Genomic DNA, 22,365 nt, shown 5'->3' with positions numbered 1-22,365 from the left:
ATCTGCCAGTTAAGGACTCGCTGCGAGCTTGTTTGCGGCACTGAAGCTGCACCGCGCAAGGGCGAAGGGAGCACGACACGTGGAAAGACTGGCACCGGACAAGCAAAATACCAACCTGACACGTTTCCCGAACTCTCACGTTGCGACAGCAGATTATGAAACAGGCACAGAGCGGAGCAAACAATGGCATGTTTTCCTCTTCCTCAATGGAGGTCACAGCAGTTACGAATACTGTTCCCCCGAGAAGTTCATTGTTCTCATTTCTATCACCCAGGGAGGGAGCTCTGTCCTTGAAGACACCCAGAACTGTGCTATTGTGCTGTGACATCAGCAGTGTCCTCGGTACCAGGACAAAAAGCCATGCCAGCCAGGCTGCTCGTTCAACGTGCAAAGGTGTCGATCCCTAAAGAGCACAGTGAAGGGCCACTTCGCCGTGGCCACTGCCCCCGGGAGGGTCTCCCCAGGCCGCCTGACCCCGTGGGGCCCGAGGTCAATGCACTCACGGCTGAGCAGGGTGTGGGCACTGATGGGGGTGGGGGAGGCAACAGAGTATGGGAGAAATGTCTAGCACTGGGCACCTTTCTGCAGGTCACGCAAGACGTCAGATGCACTAATTACAGTTCTCCAGGAGAAGAAACCAAAGTTAGGTTTTGACAGCTTCATCTACTTCTAGATCGCTATTTTCCAGTACTGCTCCGACTCTTCAGCTCCACAAAGCCGAGGAGGGAGAATGACCCGCATTTCTGTGATCCAAGAGTCTAACTTTTCATTCCTTTAGCAGATGGAGGAAAAAAAAAAACTGGGTGCCAGGCTTTGCACCCCTTCCTGTCTTCAAGGGGTTGACCTACGGGCGTTAGTAATAACGGCAGGAGCTGCAGGGTGTACATTTGATCGTTTTATTTAACAATTTCCTTTTGTAAACTGTGGGTTCAGATCTCATTATACAATTGCACAATTTTAAGTATTTTTTCTTAGCAGCTGTACCTCCTTTATCTAGAGTGATATAGGTATGAAATATAAATTGCATAAGGTAAATTATTATGTTTCCATTAAAATTTTAACTTTAGTCCTGTTTCTATCACAGAACAATTTTCATAAACCATAAAACTATTCTGTAAAAAGCTATTTCTGGTCTTTTTGCTTTACCAACTGGTAAAACTTTAATCAGTATCCCATAACAAGCTTGTATTTTTAATATAAAGCTATAACTTATTTGGGAGTTCTACCCTGATTAATGACCATACAAAAGGACACAAAGAGAACAAGTGTTTCAAAAAAAGGCCCCTTTTTGCCCTGACTGGTGTGGCTCAGTGGATTGAGCACCGGACTGTGAATCAGAAGGTCCCTGGTTCAATTCCCAATCAAGGCACATGCCTGGGTTGCTGGCCAGGTCTCCACTAGGGAGCGCATGAGAGGCAGCCACACATTGATGTTTCTCTCCCTCTCTTCCTCCCACCCTTCCCCTCTCTAAAAAATAAAGTGGTTTTTTTTTAAAGACCCCCTTTCTGCTTAAATGCACAAAAGGCAGACTCACAGTGGGCTGGAAGAGACCCAGCGAGGCTCTTCAGAGACCCAAGCTTTGGCCAGAGACGAGAGCTCCCACACGCCAGTCATTGGCGCCCAGAACCCCGAGCTGAGCCTGCTGGGCTGGCCCAGGGGGGCGTTTTTCCCGTTCCCAGGGTCTCCACTCGTCCTTTGGTTAAGCTACTGATAAAGGCTGAGAGCACTGGCGCGGAATACAGTTCTTGAACGAGACACCTCCTCCTCCGGGGTCCTCTCGGTTCCGGGTAGTGTGACGTCATCTCTGGAGTGGCTCCTGCAGACGACACGACGGTGGCCGGCCGGGGTCCGAACTCGCGGTACCACTGGGCTGTGCTGCGGGCCCTGAAGCAGAGGAGGCTCCCCGCCCCCGCCCCCGGGTGGGCGTCGGAGATGGCTGCGCACCCTTCTGAACATTCCGGCGCTGGGCCCCCGCTCTGTGCCTCCAGCGGCGGGGCTGCGGGCGGGCGTGTGTCTGGGTGACGGCCTGCAGCTGCTGCCGGGCACGCTCACAGCCCGGGTCTGCACAGCCGGGGAGGCCTGGTCAGTGGTGCCCCGGGCGAGCTGGCCATTTCAAGAACTGTTGCTCGGGCCCCGCTGGGCAACAGCTGCCCAGAACGAGGTGTACCTGAATGTTCTTGCCGCCACCACACCAGTGAGGGTTTTACGTGGACTCTGGCTTTTCCTGCTCTGCTCCCCTTACGTGGCAAAGCCAGGATGTCCTTTGTGATTTCTTATTTATAGTTTGCTTGATGAAACCGCCTTCCGGTTTTAGTGCTGCTAATCTCCTGTTTTAAAGATAAAAGGATGTGTACATTCTAGAGAGGGGAAAAAAAAAAAGGCTGTCATACTGAAAACATTCACCTTAGCCACTTCTGATCAAGAGAAAAAATATAAACCTGACTTTCATTTACTACTGATTTTGGCCACACCTTTAAGTGTTAGCCCCCGAAACAGGCTCACATGCCCTTTCTCCAGTTGCTAACACCCATGTTGTTTCAAGCCCCCGCAAGGGAGCCCAGAACTTCACGCTGTTGGGTTCGAGTTGATGTCTGCGGTGTTCCTCTGCAAGGGAGCCAGGACCACCCCGACATTCCTCTCCTCGCTCTCGGGGCTATACAGGCTGTGCTTTTCGATGTACTCCCCGACGAGGTCGGGGACCAGGTAGCGGATGCTCTGGCCCCGTCGGAGGGCTCGCCGGATCTTGGTGGACGAGATGTCGTTGGTGATCCACTCGTTGACCAGGTGGATGTTGGCCCGGTGCTTCCACAGCACGTCCGACTCGTAGATGAACTTCTGAGCGTCGTTCCCCACCCGGGTGACGCACACGAGCCCGTAGTCGCCCACGATCTTGGCGATGTCCTCACTCTTCCACAGATTGGGGACGCCAAAGGACTCCAGGATATCCGCCCCGCACAGCAGCTTGACCTCCGGCACACCTGGGGGGCGGGAGAGGGCCTCGCTTTAGGCTTTGCCTTTCCGGTAACCCCCCGAGTCAAAACGAATGCGTGTGTTTCTGGGGAGAAGGTTCACAGGTTCTATCAGACTCCGACGCTCAGAAGAGACCCGGGACCCCGAAAAACTGAGGACTGGGGCAGGGGGTGGAGCTCAGGAGGCCGTTTCCTCCCCCGCCCTCCGCCATCAAACTCCGAGGGGCAGTTTCCAGGCACCCACGTGCACTGAACAGAAAGCGAAAACAGGAGGGGGGGCTGGCTCAGCTCTCGAGAGTCCTGGGAAAACATACAGACCTTTCGTCCTCGGCTCTAGGGACTTTTTCTGACTAACTTCTGGTCTTTGCTCAGCCCACTTCCTCTTCCGCCCAGGCCTTTCCAGCACAGGTGAGTCCTGCTGGCGATCACAGCCACCGGCCTCCAGCTTCTCTTGATGGTGTCTGTGAAACAGCGAAGCAACAGGACATTCCTCGTCCTCACCACACTCACCTGAAGCATCGCCTGTCTGCAGATGCCCAAGAGCGGCCGGTGCAATGTTAAAGGTGGGGTGATAGTAAAAACTCTTAACGGCAGGTGCACACGGTGCCTGGTTGGTCGGACTGGATGTGGGCCAGCACCCTGGAGCCCCGGCTCCTGAGCTCAGAAAGCAGGGAGAACCTGGGGGCACAGCAGCACGTGGTCGCTATTCCCGTCTAAGCTTCCTGTGTCTGCGTCATAACAGTGAGATTTAACATTATTCACTGTGTGCAAAGCACCACCCTCAACCCTCTGCAGGGATCACTTAAGCAAATGTTCTCAGCATCCCGTGTCATAAATAGTAACAATCACTATTCTGTGAATTCTATTCTATAAAAGTTCTCTTCTGTTATCATCATCATCATCATCACCCCATAATGGGGGGCGAGGCTTAGAGCCCCAGGACATGGGAGGCATCTGATAACTCCTGATTGGGTGAATGTTTTGGCTCTTACAAAGCAACTCTACTGTTGCAGCCGTCCCACCAGAGTGGTTTATTATCTGCTCTGAGAGAGGACACTGACTGGCCCAAGGTCACCTGGCTCATAAGTAGCAGAGGCCGGATTTGGAACCCGGGAGTCTGGTTCCAGAGCCCACACTCCTGACCCCTGAACGGTGTGGCTTGACCTGGGACTGGAGAACCCCAAGGCCGCGGGTGAGGGCCTGGAGCGGGGCAAGCGCCCGGAGCGGGGCAAGTGCCCTCGGCCTAAGGAAGGGCCTGCCGGCAGCATCTGTGTGTGACTTCATTCTGGCGGGCGGCCAGGTGCCCGGCGATGTGCAACTGTGCAGCTATTCAAGTAGCTGAAGCCACCCTGGGGAACAAACTCCGGGTCCTCGTGTCCCTGCATCCCTTCCCTCTCAAATTCCCGAGCTGGAGACCTAAGAGGCATGGGGTTAGAAGGAGCCAGGGGAGCTGGGCGGGGCAGCGGGGCGGCGGGGCGGCGGGGCGGCGGGGCGGCGGGGCGGCGGGGCAGGGGGCAGGGAGGCAGGGAGGCAGGGAGGCAGGGGCCTGGTGTCTGATGTGAGCCTCTCCCCTCCTCGCAGAGCAGGAAAGGGGGCGGGCCCTCCCAAGCAGTGGCCGCGCTGCTGCCCTCTGCAGGCTCGGTGTTTAATTCTACCCTGAACACCTTTCCCAGGGGCCCTCGCAGCAGCGTCTGGCCGTGGCGGAGATCCCGCCGTGGAGACTCGCTCCTGAAAGGTGTGGAAGGAAGAAGGCAGGCAGAGGCCACCTTTCGGCAGCTGGGAAGCCCGACGAGTAATGTTACAGCGCAAGCGTGGTGCCCAGACCCTGCACCCCGTCACCCAGCTGCTGACTTCAGGAGACAACGGGGACAGTGAACAGCAGGCGGTGGCAGCCGAGGCAGGAGCAGGCTCCTGATCTCCGGGTGCAGCTGAGGAGCTATGACCTTGAACAAGTCCCGACACCCACTCCTCCAGCCCTTCTAATGCTTTGCCTAAACACCCACGTCCCTCTCAGCTTAAAACACTCAGCAGTTTCCAGTTCCCGCTTGAATCCTAACTGATGTGGTCAGAACCCGAAGGTTCGGATCTCTGAGAGCGGACACCAGGTTGAGAGGTTTTTCAGAAAGCCCTTCTATCTTATACTCGAGGAAATGTGAGGCAATAACCAGCTGTTCCTCACTCTGGTTTCTGAGCCCTGAACTGGAACCGCCCCGAGGGTGGGCGCGCAGAGACCCGTGACAACCCCCGCATGCTGTCACGGGAGCGGCACGCAGGAACAGGCCCGTCCATCGTCAAGTGTCACGGCTCCCCTTCCTTAAATTACCTGCCTCTCTCTCATACCTGAGAAGGTTGAAGACAACCACCATCTTACAGCCGGGCCCTCCTCTGTGGATACTCCCCAACCAACAGAGACACGGTAACAAGCATGCAAACATCTCACGACACCACGAAAGATGCGAAGGCGCGGGAGGACCAGCTGCGTCCCATAGCCTCCCACAGGGAGGGCACCGCCCCGGCCCTCCCCACCCCAGGGCCAGCTTCGTGGACCTGTGTGCTCGCAGAGCCAGGCGGCCCTCAGACGCGGTGAGAGGCCGAGAGAGCCCCCGACCCACTCCCTGACAGCCAACAAGGTTGGTCTCACCACAAATACCTGAGCACCTTCTCGGTCTCTGTCCACTCCTTCTGAAGGCTTTCCCAGCTGTCCACTTCCACCCAGCTGGAGTGCTTGGTGGCGAGTTCGGCCATGATAACTCGGTGATGGGCGGAGATGAGTCCTTTCTTCTTATACGCATCGCCAACGGGAGAAATTATGCCTTTGATAACCCTGTATTTTCCTGCACAAAGAGTTAGGCTTGACATGAGGCACAAGAAGTTAGAGTTTACACACAGGAAATATTCTCACCACTACGTTTTATACCCAGAGATTCCTTTTCTTTTTTAAACAGGGACTCGGGTTCATTCATTCATTCACCTGCAGCTGTGGTGAAACAGACACGACACAGAACCGCCTTGTGAAACGACCTAATCAGGCTGCATCGCCCCCCCCCCCCCCCGGTGTAAAAGGAGCCCAGTTCTCCCCAGCCTCTGACACTTGACCCTAGGAAGTTTTAAAAACTTTGTCCACGTGGTGGGGAAAACAGATGTCATTTTTAATGTCAGTTCCCTGATGGTCAGTGAGTGTGAGCTCCCACCCCCCTATCTGTCGGCACAGAGCATGGCCATCCGTGTAACAAAGTCAGTCTCGTGTACGAAGGGAAGGAAAACGGGTTCCTCGACCCCTCGTAGGGCCCCTGGCTGGGGCTGCAAATTAAGCCGAGAAGGAGATTACGAAAGGAAAGCACACACTTCTATTTAACATGAGGGTCACGTGACACAGGAACCTTCGCCAGGAAATGAAGACCCCGGGAACCAGCTGAGCCTGAGTACTTCAGCGCCGGCCTCGAGGACGAGCAGACGGGGCCAGGAGCGGGAGGCGAGAGCAGCAGGTTCAGGGGAACTTAGGAAGGCCCACCCCCTGCGATTCTACCCGGCCTCCCTTTGCTCTCAGAGATGAGGCCACTCCGCTCCTCCCCTCCCCTCTGGTACGGGGCGGGCCCCTCTCCCATGCGGGTTTTAGGGTTGGTCTTGGGAAGAGGCAGGGGAGAGGGTCAGAGTGGCCCTCCCGATTCTGCCAGTTTCTCGAACTCCTTCAGCTTCAAGTGTCCGATATGCCACGGGGCCACACTGAGGGGGGTAGAGTGTCCTGAACCCCGTCACTGCTTTCGGTCGCTGTCCCTACCTGTCCCATTCATGTAGTCCCTGGCCAGCTCGAACAGCCTGAGGTGCATGTTGGTGATGGGGTTAAAGGAACCGCACGCGAGGAGAACCACTTCTGTCTTCTCCGGATCCTCCATGCTGAGGACTGGCGGTTGCTGGTCTGAGCGGCACGCTCGGACACCTCCCCGGCTGTCTGCGAAGGAAAAGCACATCGGTTGTGGGTCTTCCGACACCCTCCTGCGTTCTCATCCCAGTTGGATGGATTGCTTCAACGAGTGTGAGTCGCAAAAGTGGCCCCGTTTCTCCACCCTCCCTTTTCAGTGGGAGTTTGCTGCCCCTCCCGTAAACGATGGGGATCTCCTGCCCCACGCTTTGTGACTTGCTTTGGCCAAAAGAATGTGGCAGATGGGACGGTATGCCAATGGGGCTTTGTACACTTCACTTCCACTTTCTTTCGGTTTCCTGCCTCTGCCACGACACTGGCCCAGCCCGCCGGGGGATGACAGAGCGTGCGGGGAGAGCCGGTGGTCCTGCTGACAGACAGCCCGCCGCTGCTTCTGTGGCGGAGGCCACTCGAGACCAGCCGGACCACGGCTGGCTCAGGTGAGGTCAGCGGAGGCTGGCCCGGGTCCCAAACCCACGGCTGACCCTAGACTCGGAGCAAAAACGAAGGTGTCCTGTTGTAAGCGACTGCAGTTCTGTGACTGCCCTGTGCGGCCAGTTAGCTGACGCAGCAACAGTGCCGTCTCCCAGCCAACCGCGGCTCCCCAGCAACCTGCCCGCCAGAGCCGTGTTCTGCCTCTAAGTCAACGTGATCGCATTACCAGTCCACTGGGTGACGGCTTACAATTACAAGCCTTTTTCTTTTATTAAATTTTTAAACAGGTTTTATTTCTTTTTAGAGAGAGAGGGAGGGAGGGAGAAAGAGAGGGAGAGAAACATCAACGTGTAAGAGATACACCTGTCGGCTGCCTCTCACACGCCCCCACGCTCCCAACCGGGGACGCGGCCGCAACCCAGGCATGCGCCCTGACCGTGAACCAAACCGGTGACCTTTCGGTTCGCAGGCCAGCACTCAGTCCACTGCGCCACACCAGCCAGGGTACAAACCTCTTCTTCACAAAAATGATTCCATTGGGTCTTTCCATAAACTTACTGAAGTAATGCAAGACATCTGACCTAAAACTGTCATTAAAAACTTTTATTAAATGAATGTAGATGGAGAAATCACGGGGTGATGAGAGTCCGTAATGAAAACCAAGTCATCGACCACACCCCACTCACGAAACTCTCCATTCAGCTCCCTGAAGGCAACCACTGTTAACTTTTGCAGCTATTTCTTTTGGTAGATTCTACCATCGTTCTATACTACGTGCTCTTGGTGCTATTCCTCGATTCATCCAGTGTAAACAGTGTCCGTTTACTTTCTCCTGTGATCTGTGAGGATGAGCTCTCTTACACCCCCACTCTCCTCTCCCAAACTTCCACATCTTCTGGAAGGCGGGCCCCTTGTACAGAAGTTCAGGCTTCCCCTACCCGGTGGGTGTTCTGGGAACCCATCTGGATCAGTGCACCAGCTGGTGTTGTTGTGAGAGGCTGCATTCAGCTTCAGAGAATTTTTTTGGAAGACTCTTTCAATGTGTTTGCCCATTTCATTATGGGTGATTTATGAGAGCACCTGCCCACGCGGCGCTGAGTGTTCAGCAGTTTTTGACCAAAAGAACAGCCTGACCTCCATGCCCCACCCTCTCTATTCGCCCAAACTCACTCTGAGTGACTTTTTGTTTGCTTCCCCAGGTGAAAAATGTCTTCGAACCAAAACATTTCGCTGATGTGGAAGAGGTGAAACAAAAAACGGCAGAAGCACTAAAAGGCATCAGAATCAATGAGTTCAAACACTGTTTTGAGCAGTAGAAAAAACATCTTGATAGGCATATTGCATCCAATGGAGAGTACTTGGAAGGCTGAAGTTTAAACATGTGAGAGTAAATACACAATTTTTGAAAATCATCTTCTAAGCCCTGGCTGGCGTAGCTCAGTGGATTGAGCTCGGGCTGCGAACCAAAGTGTCACAGGTTCGATTCCCAGTCAGGGCACATGCCTGGGTTGCAGGCCACGGCCCCCAGCAACCACACATTGATGTTGGTCTCTCTTTCTCCCTCCCTTCCCTTTCTAATTAAAAATAAATAAAAATCTTAAAAAATAAATAAATAAAAGCTGGACTGATTTTAACCTCCTCCCACAAAAAAGAAAATAATCTCCCAGAATTTGAAGGCACTGCTTCTAGACTGCAGTGCAAACAGCAAAAATGACAAAGTCACATTCACTTCTGGGTCCTTCAAGTGTGACTAACTTACTTTCTCCCTTGAAGCTCGTAAGGTCTCCTCTTTGTCCCCGTGTCCTGAAATGTCACACTGATGTCCTCTAGTGGGGATATTTGTCCCGCTATCCTGGGCACTGAGCAGGCCCTTCAGAGCCGAAAAGCCCTGACTTCCACTCTGAAAACCACCTGTGACCTGTTCCGCCTGTGACCTGTTCCGCCTGTGACCTCCTGCCTCCCCTTTTCTCTGCCCCCTTCAGAGACGCCTCCTCGTTAGAGTAGAGGCACCGGTGCCGGCCTGCTGACGTTCCGATCACTTCTCTCCTGTTTCTACCGCGTGCTCTCACGTCTGGGTGTTGACTTCATCCTGCAGCCCACGTCCTGAGCTTTTCACTTCTGCTGTTACATTAACTCCTCTGTGTGCTCCTTTTTATGATATCCTGGTCTCGGTTCAGCAAGGCATGATCCTCTCCTAGCTCTCTACCAATATGAACGATACAGTTTACACTGCCTTCAACATGAGCTGCCAGGAAGCTCTGAGTGTGCAGGTAGGGCTTTGCCTTGCCAGGGGGCTTCCCTGGGGGTAACCTGGCAGTCAATAGTGCAGCTCTGTCCCTGGGACTGGTCCGATTGCACAGAGAAGTGTCGCCCAGTCTCCCGCCTGGGCAGCGTAATGGTTGAGGGCTTACGCCCCCTCCCACCCCCGATACTTAAGTGCCCTGGAGGATGCTGGGCAACCTGACCCTGACCTTGTCTTCCTTTTGTCCCAGTTTTTCTCAGTCTTAAAACAGAGAAAACATCCTCTGTTATTTTCTCTTAAAACAGAGTCCTGAGTGCTTCGGTTTAAGTGGTCATGGGGGTGGACATAAGAAACACCAATTCAATGAATATTTGAGGCCTTCTGCAAACAAGGCACAGGGGCAGGGACCACGGGGACACCGCTCATCGCCGACAGTAAATAAAGGAGCGAGGGGTCGGTAGAGCTGCACATGGCGTTAAACAGTGAGTTCGCTGGTAAGAGTGATTGACATGTCCTACCTTCAGTCACCTCAAGGATGAAAGCAGGGTTCACTTGGGGCTTCTTCCCACGCATCCCCTCCCTAACCCCACCCCCTAACTCTCAGACAAAGTACCTGTGGTATTAGGGGGTGGGGGTGAACGCAACACCCCTGCGGTACCCTGCCGGCCACCGAGCACCATCTCCAGGACTAAGGTGGAGGGCTGGGCTCGGCCTGCCCCTCTCGAGTCCCAGGTACCGTTCCCCGTTCCCTGTTCCCCGGGGAGCCTGAGCTGCAAGCCGCAGATCAGGGAGGCCGAGATCAGGAGGTGCTGGCTCCCACGGGAGCGGCTCGCCCGCAGGGGAGACTGGAACAAAGAGCCTGAAGCCGCTCCCTGACCTCGGGGACGAGCTCAGGTGTCCAGGTGCTCCCCAGGGGAAGGGCTGGGGATGGGGCTGGAGAAGCCGATCTCTCGGCTTAGAGAAGGCTTTCTCCCTTGCCACACTCGCGGCCTGTCTCAAGTGTCCAGCTCAGTCCTATTACTTCACTGTGAACCACAACCACCCTGAGCTCGGACTACACGTTAGACCCGGGAGCCGCAGAAGAATCAGGTTACAGCGGGCGCCAATCACAGCCCGGGGAGGCTTTAAAAACCGCAGGGACCTGTCCCTGGCCAGGGGAGAGTCTGTCCTCTGCAGGGGAGGGGGACGGGGCAGGTGGGGACCTGGGGGAGAGCGCCAGCAGGGCTGCTGGGCATCCTCCGTGCCCGCTGCAGGCGCTCGGGACCGCTCAGGACCCGGACACCATGATCCACTTCTGCCTGGCCCACTCGGCCTACCACGCGCACCGCGTGCTGCCACCGTCGCACCAGCGCCGGCTGTGAGTGTGCCCTCTCGGCCGCTGGGGCAGACGCTCGTCCTTTCTGTCCGAGGCGTTCTGGGCGTTTAGCTGAATCTGACTTTCAGTTCCCAAGTTCAATGTCACTGACCTCCTTGGGCTTTAAAAACATTGGCGTGTAAAAATTAACGAAACATTTTATAAACATCCGGTTTTTAAAACAATAACTTTTTCAGAAAGAATAGGAATTCTTTGGCTCTTCTTGTCACATTTCAGGATGTTCCGTGCGCTGACTTAAACGATGTGGTTAACTTCACAACCTTTGGAACGTGTATCTCTGAAAAGAAGCTGTGCCTTTGAAAACAATTTTAGGCATGTAACTGTATTCTAGTTCTAACCATGTGCTATTGATTTAAATAGTCTGGGAGTATATTTTCAAGTTGCCTATTTTTTTATTTTGAGTGCCTTCAGTGGGATAAATATTAGTCCTTGGAGGTTAAATTTGATTTCTACAAATATTCTGAAGTCATTTGGGGCTAGACCCAATTAATAAAATAGTCAAAGAACTAACAGAGTTTATGGTGAAGAAAGAGACAGAATGGGGAAGATGTTCTTACGTGCATGGAAACTGTACACACATAATCTCAACAAAATTTCAGAAATGTCTGGGCAGTGACAGCAGACTTCATTGGCTGTAACTTGCGGTCGGCAGGTTAACTCCCGGTTTGTAAGTGATACTGGATTCGAACCGTCTGCCTGGAGGCAGTGCCAGCACGACCTCGGGGCACAGTTCCGGCTCTCCAGCTCGGCCTCTGCCTCTTACTGCCAGGTGGTTGTCCTCGGACAAGACACTTAATCTCAGTCTGGGTTTCCTCATCTGTAACATGGGGAACCACAGCCTCTACCTCATAGGACTAGTGCATAGTGAGAAAAATGCATATAAAATGTTTGACACATTTGTCTGCTGATTATATACACATATATTAATAACTCATGCCATTACTTGTGGATTGCCTTATAGCATTAATTCAGTCCTGATAAAGGAACCAAGGTTGCAAAGGTTTCTTGGAAACCAGTGTCAACAGTGCTTGCGACAGAGTAGGAGCTGGATGAACGGTAGACACTTTTCATGTCTTTACTGGCGTACTCTTACACATCATGTTGCTCTAACGGGGTAGATCTCAATCCATCTTCGCTGTATTTGGAACTTTACCTCTGCAGTCTAAGATTACATTATCCTGAAACAGAACCCGACCGGTTTCTTGGGGCCATGTCACCCCTGAACACACGTAAAACGTAACTCACTGTGTCCCACACAGCCGAGTGACAGTGTCCTTGCTGGGGATCGCCGCTCTGCTCCTGCAGTTCTACGTTCTGCTCCGGTGAGTGCCTCCCTCAGCCCGCCCCTCGCCGGCAGCTGCGCCCCTGCCTGCGGCTCACCTGTGGGGGTGGCTCGGGCGCGCGCTGAGATCCCCGCCACCTGTTTAACGGCGGCCTGCCCCATTGCGTTTGCCTCTGGTGTCGGCGCTTGTTGCCTGCTCCAGCTCTTTGCAAAGTCAAAAATCTCAATACAGCGAGAATAACTGGGTTTGGGCAGACGGGGTTTAACGTTTAATCAACACTCACTTCTTCTAGTCTAGGAAGAGATGATGAGGGCACCAATGCTTCAGTGTAAGGGTTCCCTGGAGACCAGTCCCAGCTGCCTGGCAGCAGGGCGGAGAGGGACAGAGGCAACCCTCAACCCGATTATGACCTGACGCGTGATTTCAGATTCTACGAGGGAGGCCAGTCTGGGCAGGGAACTCAATCAATGAACTACTTTCCCATGGGGCAAACAAAGCAAATGCTTCGTTTAGTGCATTCAAAACAACACAGTCGCAGCTCTGAGAACACTGATGTTCTGAAAGTATCTGCAAACGGAAACCCCCGAAGTGGCAGAGGAGGAAGGGAAACTGCGACCTCCTGTCATTAGCCCCCGCTTCCAACCTGCCCGCTGCCGTCACAGGACGGGGCTCGTGTGCCGTGATGCTTATCTCCCTGCTCCAGAAGGCTGGGATCTCCACAAAACATCTTCCACCAAAACAGCCAATTAACAGGAATTAGGAAAATGGCAAACTTTATTTTGTCTACCGATTATGAATATTAACAATTTCTTTTAATTTAAAGATCTTATTTACTTATTGTTAGACAGAAAGGAAGAGAGGGGGAAAGAGAGGGAGCGAAACATCCATGTGTGGTTGTCTCTCACACGCCCCCTACCGGGGACCTGGCCCGCAACCCAGGCACGTGCCCTGCCTGGGGATCCAACCAGCAACCCTTGGATTTGCAGGCCAGCACTCAACCACTGAGCCACAGCAGGCAGGGCTGAATATTAACCGCTCTTAACATTGCTTGTCCTAAAGGGACAAGGTTCTTAAGTGAGTTGCCTGCAGCCAGATGAACCTCGTGCCAGGCCACGATTAGCATTCAGGGTGCAGGGCCTCCTGGTGCTCTGCTTAGAGCGGATTTCTTTGAGTCCGTAACACGTTAACGACAGCCCAATGTGCTGACTTTTAGGCCCAGTTCTTCCCAGTACTGCAGCCAGCCCCTCCTGAACAACCTGGTCGGCAGCATCGTCTTCACCTACTTCACCGTTGGTGAGTGGGCAGGCGCTCTGCCCGGCGCTTGCTTGCGTGTCTACTCCGTGGGGAGGACAGGACTTCCTGTTTTCAGGAGCGCTCAGACTGAAACTTGAGAAAAACTCCACGTTTACAATGCAGGCGAAGGAAAGTTTTTAAAATTTCCTTCGTCACCACTTTGGTTGTTCTGTGATTTGAACATGAAACCAAGTTAAGTTGAAATTTTTAAAGATGTTATATATTTCTTTGTAGAGAGAGGGGGAGGGAGGGAGAAAGAGAGGAAGAGAAACATCGATGTGAGGGAGAAACACTGACCGGTTGCTTGCCTCTCTCGTACGCACCCCGACCTCGAATGGGCAGCCCAGGCTTGTGCCCTGACCGGGAATCAAACTGGCGACCTTCTGCTGTGCACACGACCCCAACCAACTGAGCCCCACCAGTCAGGGCCCAAATTACGTTTAAATACAAACATTTCATTTCAGTGTTATGAAGTTTTTTACAGTTAGATAAATATAGCAGATCTACCCACTCAGTCAATAAACAGTTACTGAGCAGGTACACTATGAACAGAAACCCAGGGATCTTGACAACCTGAAGTCAAAAAGTGATGAGATTTTTTTTTTTTAAATGAAGATCTAGTCATCGAGTGCCTGCGGCCCTGGTCTAGAAGGGCCCCCACGAAGTCGAAACTCCCCCAGGGGCAGCCTATGGGATATCCAGGGCCCCGTGTCAGGGAGAGAGGGAAGCCAGCTCCCTCGCCCCACAGCACAGGAGTCCCCGGGCCCCTGGGGCAGCCCTTTCCTGTCCGTAAAATGCGATAGTGCCTGCCTGGCAGTTTTGCTGTGCAGTTTAAATGAGATCGTGAAGATGTTACTCCTAAAACCATCAAAGTCCTGGCTGGCGTAGCTCGGTGGATGGAGCGCGGGCTGTGAACCAAAGTGTCGCAGGTTCGATTCCCAGTCAGGGCACATGCCTGGGTTGCAGGCCATGGTCCCCAGCAACCACACATTGATGTTTCTCTCTCTCTCTCTCTTTCTCCCTCCCTTCCCTCTCTAAAAATAAATAAAATCTTTTTAAAAAACCGTCAAAGAGTCACCATCGCCAGCCTTGCCATAAGGACACCACCTGTCAGAACAGCAAGGGAACCCTCCCACCTGGGTTTGCATTCAAGAGCGCATTTCCGGGCTGGCCCGGCCGGGGAAACTGAAGCCGCCCCGCTGTCCCTCCAGGTTTCTCCGTGCTGCTGACCCACATGGAGCCGGTCCCCCGGGCCCTGAAGAGGATGTTCTCTGTGTTCGGCGTGGGGTCCTTCGGCGAAGGCGTCTGCACCGTGGTGTTAACGGTGTTGGCAGCGGACTGTGTATGCTTCTCAATACTGAGTCACTAAAGGCTCAGCTTAATCTGCAACCTTGGCTGTATATATACAATACACCATTAGTCTTTGATACTTATTTTCTATTTACGCTAGAAATAAAGGTATGTGGAGATAGAATTCCTAATTAGACACATGTCCCAGTTAAACACTTCACCAGGGAAAGTGAAAAAAAATAACACGAGAGGGTTCTCTTTCTCTGTGTGAATTCTGCTTTGCCAGAATTTTTTTCTGAGTTGAAACATTAACCAACAGTGGAATGCAGGACCAGGCTGGCACCTTCCACAGCAAGCCTGCCATCTCTTGCTAAGTTGGCGTCTGTCTCTGTCTAAATCCTTGGGGCAAAAACGTGTTAAATATACGTTCCGATGAAAAGCAGTATTCCTCACAGTGCTTTCTTCCCTCCCAAACGCAGGAGAAAACGACTCCCGAACTTTACTACTTGTCTGTGCTGCTGTCGGTGAGCAGTGTGGTTTCCACAGGTAAGCAAAAAAACTTCCCAACTGTTCAGCCAGGACTGTCACGTTGCAAGGGGCAGTCCCAGAAGCTAAGGAGTCCCGATGGCCTGAGAAAAGCAGGGAGGGTGAGAGAGGGACGTGAAAAGCCACCCTCCTCACCTTCTCACCTGGTCCACTCCGCTGAATGCGACCCCACTCTCCACCCTGCAGTGCTTTTCTCGGGCCAGGGGCTGCTCTGGCTGGCCGGTGTGATCTGTGCGAGACCAGGCGCTAAACCCACAGCCTGAGGCTGGCACCAGAGCCCTGCTGGTCTCCTGGGCTCCTGCCTCGGGTGCACGTCTCCAGCAGGCTGAGCCTGTCCCAGCAGCTCCGCTCCCCACCGCTGCCAGCAAGCATGCGACCACCTCCTGCCCTGCTGCTCTGAGATGAGAGATGGAACGCTCAGCTGAACGTCAGAGCCGCAACGACAGGAAGCGCGTCAACACCAGTCATTTGGAAGAGCGCTGTCTTTAAGTGTTAACAAGCCCTAACAATGGATAAAAAGGAAGAGCTCAACCAACATCACAGGACTGACATCACACCCAAATTCACCCCCAATAAGGAGCTCCTATCAAATTCTTTCAAGACCATTTCTTTGACTTCCTGACCCTCCTTTTTTGTTACAATGAAGTTAGTAGCATCAGCTAGATGGGTGCTATAGAAATAACTATTTAAAAGGAAGAAGGAAAATATAAATCTTAACAAAGGTTTAGTTTCAAAAGAACAGTGATTCACATTGTGTGTTTGAACAAGGTCAATTTACTGCTTCTTTAAAAACGCAGTAGGAAATTTTAGACCTCACCGGGTGGCTCAGTTGGTTGGAGCATCGTCCCATGCACCAAAAGGTTGTGGGTTCAGTTCCCAGTCAGGGCACATGCCTAGGTTGCAGGTTCGATCCCCAGTCAGGGCATGTTCACAGGTCAACCAATTGATGTTTCTCTCACACGTCAATGTTTCTTTCCCTCTACTTCTCCCTTCTTTCCACTCTCTCTACAACGAATGTACGAACTAAATAAATAAAACCTTTAACAAAAAATAAAAGCATCAAGCGTTGAACTCATTAAATTTACTATAAGATAAATAATCCTGGATGGTTGACATCCACTGCCTTCTATTTAAAATTTTTAAAAACTGAAATTTAATCTTCAACACTACTTTTTTCACAGTAGCTTAAATCCTAGAAGTGAAAAACTTCTGACTACTATTGAATTGAATTGAATTGAATACTGAGTTTCTAAAGGCTCATCTTAACCTGAGGGCTTGGCTGCGTGCAGCACACCGTTAGTCTTCAGTACATACTTTCTACTTTACTTTCTATTGACACTAAAAATGTAGATATATAATAATGGGGTTCCTATTTAGATACATGGCGTAGTTAAAACGTTTCATTGGGGAAAGGTAAAAAGAGTTCTACACTTTTTCTTTTCCGACCTCATGAGAATTTTCTTTAAAGCTGACATGAAGTGACTGGAAGATAGTTTTCAGGGCGTCCCCAGCCTCAGATGCAATATGAGTCTGGATTTCATTCAGTAATGAATGGGGATGTATTAGAGGGCTTAAACCGGGATTAATAAATCAGTGCACTTGAGAAATAATGCTTACTTATTCATCATGACACAGCAGGTATTTCTTGAGTAACGACTATGCTGGACGCTGGGAAAAAGTGAGCAAAGCTGTCAACATTCTCTGTTCACGTGGGGCTTGCCTTCCAGTGTTGGGAGACAAACAATCATATATATACGTGTGCATATATATGTATACATGTGTGTGTGTACACCCACATATACACACATATAGTGGGGCTATCGGGGAAACAAAGTAGGGCGAGATTAGGAGTGCCGGAATTCCAGACAGGGTGGTGAGGAGTGGCCTCACATTTGAGCACAGAACTAAAGGCAGCGAGGGAGTGAGCCACGCAGGTGTCTGAAGGGACAGTAGCGATGCAGAAACCCCGAGACAAGCACGGCGGCAGTTGCGTCCCAGGAGAGCTGCGTGGCCGAGGCAGCGTTAACAGAGGGAAGGGGCGGCGGCGGATGCAGTCGGAGAGGCAGTGGGAAGCCAGGGCGGGGTTCTGAGCAGAGGAACGACGGGACCTGACGTACCTTCAAAGATTTCTCTGAGGACAGAACATAGGGGGAGTTAAGGGCGAGGCAAGGAGACCAGACAGGAAGCTACTCCAATCAGCCGGGACAGAGTCGGTGCTGACCTGGACCAGGGCCGTGGCAGCAGCAGTGGTGAGGAATCACGGGACTCCAGATACACTGCAATGGGAGAGCCCGTGTGATCTGCTGATTGGTACATGGGACACAAGCTGTGAGAGAGCAGGCGTCAAGGATGACTCCACGTTTTTCTGCCTTAAGCAACTAGAAGAACAGAGTTATCTCTGAGAAGACGAAGTGGCCCTGGAGTCGTTCAGGGAAGATCAGCACTTCTGTTTACAGAGAAGTTGGATCTGGGATGTCTGTGAAGTACCCTAAGGGTGATGTTAAGTGGACAAATGGAGAACAGAGCCAAGTTCAGGGAAGAGGCCCAGACTAGAGATTTACTAGAGAGTTGAGGTCATCTGCTATGGCCGGTATTTAAAGTCACGAGACGGGATGACCTTATCAAGAGAGAGAGAGCGCGAAGACTGAATGGACCAGCAGCATGGGTATCACCTGGGAACTGGTTAGAAATGCCGAGTCACAGGCCCTACCCTTAACCTACTGAGTCAAGGCCTGCATCTTCACAAGATCCCCAGGTGATCTGTGGGCATCTTAGAGTTTGCACAGCACTGCTTTGGAGCGCTCCACCAGTCCAGATGAGAGACAAGGAAGGGAAGTAACAGGAGGGATGGTTCGAGGGTTTACAAGCGGATCAGGGGACTGGATGGAGGAGGGGAGGGTGAGGGGGCACATTTCTGACTCAAGTGACCGGGTAGACCTGTGCTACCAGGCAGCAGAGAGCGTGTCGGGGGAAGTGCAGGCTGGGGACACGGGGGGGTGGGGGGGAGGCATGAAGAAGCAGACTGCCGTCTTACAGGGGTTGAGTCAGCGGTGCGCACAGGCATCAAGCAGAGACGAGTAGGCAGGTGGGATGGAGAGACAAGAACCTGGGAGTAAAACCCAGAGACACTGAACACTCTCTTCAACAGGGTGCCATGGTTAAGAGAGGGTTGTTTGTTTGATTCGATTTGATTTTTTTTTTTTTTAAGAATAGAATTAGAATGGTTGGTAGGTTAAGGGGAAAGCACTATTGGGAAGCAACAGAAGCTGCAAGAAAGCGAAGATGGAGGAAGGTCCTTAAGGAAGCCATAGAGAAGGATTCTGGGTACAAATTCAGAGGCTAGCATAACAATAATGGGGAAAATGAAACGTATATCCACGCAAGGAATTGCATGGTTTGGCCTGATACATAATAGCCAAAAACTGGAAACAACTCAAATGTGAATCAGGAGATGAATGAATGAATGAATAAGCAAAGCTGGTATAGCCATATAATGAAATACTATCCAGCTATAAAAAGGAACTACTGATACAAATAACATGGAAGAATCTGTTTCGTTTTGTTTTGAGTGAAAGGAGCAACATACAAAACAGTACACACTGTATGATTCAGTTGTATGTAATTCTAGAACAGAAAATTTAATCTACAGTGACAGAGGGCAGGTCAGCGGCTGCCTGGGGCTGGGACATCGACGGCAGAGGGGCAGAAAGCCGCAGGGTTCCTGCTCGTAGAATCCACATTTTACCTCACGGGCTTCTCCCTGAGTGGCAATACATTCGCTCCTTCTCCTTGGCTGGGCCTGTTCCTTATAAATACGTACAATCATGCTTGTCTAACTATGATGATGATGGTGGTAACGTTTGTTGAGTTCTTCCTGTGTGCCAAGCGGTATGCTAAACATTCATGTAATCCTTAGAAGACTCCAACAAAGTGGGTACAGTCAATGCAAAAAACACCCACACTGCAGAGAACTTTTATGAGTTTATTTAAGTCATACTGAGAACAGTTGTCAAGAAGCAAAATCTCAATGGACTGAAAAATGCTCTGGAGGACGGCAATTTTACAGCTTATTTTATACATTAGAATCCAAGCAGTGGACACAAGGGGGCGTGGTTACATGACATTCATTGGTAGTAGATCAGGAAGGCGGGGGAAAGCACAGCAGGGAAATTTCTGAGATTGAATAAAGAGTAAAACAGAGAGACACATACTTCTTTTATATTAGTGATATTAGTGGGCACAGGACAGTTAACAATGAACATGTACAGCACACAGAGATGGTATTTGGGGAACAAGAAAACAATGAGGGGTTCTATGGTCTTGGGTCTGGAAAAGGAGATGACTCTGACATTTCAAAGGTATGTTACCTTAGATGCAGCAAAGACAGTAGGTGAGCTCACTTCAGGTAAAGACTGACCTTTGTCAAGCATGTGACTGCCCAGCAGGATCTGCTTTTAGTTAGGGATTTTATGTTCAGACCGTCCGGTGTTACTTTCAGTCTCGGAGGTAGTAGGACCTGCTGTGCTGGCCGCCCCCTGAGCTGGCTGGGTTCCGTAGGGGCACCTTTCTCATCCACAGTACACAGTGCTACTGTCATCCCTTTTACCCGAGGCCGGAGGAAACTGATGCTGCAAGAGGTTGATTAACTTGCTCCAGATCTCACAGCCCTTCAACAACCTTGACTCCAATGTAAAGTTCACGCTCTTCACTGTTACACCACGGTCACAGCGCTACAGACTGAGGCCCACGTGTCCAGACAGCCTTCGGCTCAGGGTACCTCTTGCTAGTCACTCAAGTGTTGTCTGCCCAGGCATCTCCCTACTAGTTGGAGGAACTCGCACTCTCTAGGCTCCCATCCCAAGTCCAAGGTGAAGTGTTCTAAACTCCCCCACCTGTCCAGTACTGTTTACAGGCATACCTCATCTTATTGTGCTTCATGGGTGTTGCATGTGTTTTTTTAAAGATTTTATTTATTTTATTTATTTGTTTGTTTGTTTGTTTTAGAGAGGGAAGGGAGGGAGAGAGAGAGAAACATCAATGTGTGGTTGCTGGAGGCCATGGCCTGCAACTCAGGCATGTACCCTGACTGGGAATCGAACCTGCAACACTTTGGTTCGCAGCCCGTGCTCAATCCACTGAGCTACGCCAGCCAGGGGCATGTTTTGTTTTTGAGGCCAGCCCCTCCACCAGGAAGAAGAATATGACTCCCCTTATTGTGATACTCCCTTCATCACAGCGGTCTGCAACCGAGCTGCAGTGTCTGAGGGGCGCCTGTATCTCGTTTCCCGGGTACGACCCCCAGTTCTGAAGTGATTCACCCCCACGTTCTCTCCCACAACTGCCTGCCCAATACAGCGTTCCTCTTTTTCTTTTGATTTCCTCTCCCCCACCCCCAGGGCTTGGATTCTATTTTTGTTTGCGAACAGGAACCCAGACCAATTTCGCTTACTGATGCACTAGGAATACATTTTTATTGTGCGTGAACTCTAAACGAGAGCCCAAAGGTTGGAGAACACTCCCAGCCCAGAACTGCAGGATCAGATGAAGTGACTGAGAAAGCAGAGCCGGCAAATCCACGCACGTACGGGAGGAGTTTCCAACACGGCCTCACGGCGGCACACACCAAAACCAACACAGACGCCAGACCAGAACCTCGTGTCACCACCATCGAAACTAGGGAAGTACAGTGTGAGCCAGTGTTTACTCAGCAAGTTCTTCAAACGATGGAAGAAGAAAATGGATTTTTCAGTGTTGTTTTGTTTGGCACTGACCCTATTTTGTCACGGAGAGTTCCGTATCGCTCAAAACACAGACACTTCCACACAGATTGACCAGAAATTAGAGCTAATTACAGTAACATAACCATCACTCCCTTTTACAAAAGATATCCTGTGAATTTGAGGCATTTTTGCAAGGTAGGCTATTAAACTATTCCAACCTGTGGATCAACACTTTTGCTTCCCTAAATCCACATTTTTTTCCCCAGTTACAGTCAACATTCAGTATTATATTAGTCTCAGGTGTACAGCATAGTGCTTAGACATTTAATAAATAATTTATGAAATGACCCCCCCCAATAAGTCCAGTAACCACCTGGCACCACACACAGTTATTATGATATTATTGACTCGACTGCCTGCGCTGTAGGTTACATCCCCATCCACGGTCTTTTCTCGGTTGGCCTAGAACAGTGGTTTCACATTGAAACTGTAACTCTGAAAACAGTTTATGGTAATACGCAAGGAATTCTACCATGAGACAGAACGGACAGAAGTGAGTCACTCGGGTAGAGTTCTATGGTAATTTCAGCTGGAAGTTTGTTCTGGGCGCTGGGAAAAGGAATCACTTTTAAAGCCTACACCGCAAACAATCTTGTAGGAAACGCTACTGTCTCTTCATGGAGATGGGCTGGTAACACCCGAAAAACGGTTTCCAGCCGTTTACTTTCTGAGTAATTTTTAAAGTGTTGCCCAACAGCTAGCAGTCTCCTTCTCAAACGGGGGGAGTGTCAAGCCGCTTCTGGGAAGGCGGGTCTGGTATTTTACAGATTTGGGGAATTCGGAGAAAAGAGAAGTTAAGAACGGAGGACTTCCCGCTCCACCTCCCCCTACCAAGAAGCCTCTTCTAGAGGAACTTTATCCGTATTACTATTATTACTTTCAGGGTGAATCCGCCAGTTCCAAAGGCCACAGGCAAATATACCGAGGTTTTTGGTTCCAGACAGATGCAAATAATGAAGGGACAAGCAAGACTCCTCGCCCCAAACTTGAATAAGATCTTGCCTCGGCAACCGTTGTATTCGACCCTCCAAGACCCCACTCCCCTGGAGTCCCCCGCGCTCGCGACAAAAAGGGAATCTGGGCCGACTCTCCTAGACAGCGGTTTCTCTGGGGCTGAGGGTCGGCACTTACCGCGTCCTCAGCGCAAATCGGCCCGAGTCGTCCGAGAGGCGATCCGCAGCCCGGACGCCCGCGAGGGGAACACCCACGGCCACACCCCCATTGGCTCCGGGA

General features: G+C 51.5%; 1 protein-coding gene across 1 annotated transcript; it reads right to left on the bottom strand.

The window, feature by feature from the left end:
* Positions 1 to 882: 882 nt before the first annotated feature.
* Positions 883 to 22,364, bottom strand: NMNAT1 (nicotinamide nucleotide adenylyltransferase 1). Its single transcript, XM_045859941.1, has 5 exons — positions 22,264 to 22,364; positions 6,748 to 6,918; positions 5,620 to 5,803; positions 3,288 to 3,430; positions 883 to 2,978 (listed from the first exon to the last, which is right to left on the bottom strand). Exons 2-5 carry the CDS (start codon positions 6,860 to 6,862, stop codon positions 2,566 to 2,568), a joined length of 855 nt encoding a protein of 284 aa, XP_045715897.1. The 5' UTR covers positions 6,863 to 6,918; positions 22,264 to 22,364; the 3' UTR covers positions 883 to 2,565.
* Position 22,365: the final 1 nt, after the last annotated feature.

Source organism: Phyllostomus hastatus, unplaced genomic scaffold (genome assembly GCF_019186645.2).
Source record: "Phyllostomus hastatus isolate PE091 unplaced genomic scaffold, TTU_PhHast_1.1 phas_scaffold_182, whole genome shotgun sequence".
Taxonomy (NCBI): Eukaryota; Metazoa; Chordata; class Mammalia; order Chiroptera; family Phyllostomidae; genus Phyllostomus; species Phyllostomus hastatus.
Note: the sequence above shows the minus strand (reverse complement) of the source record. Positions and strands in the feature narration are given on the sequence as shown.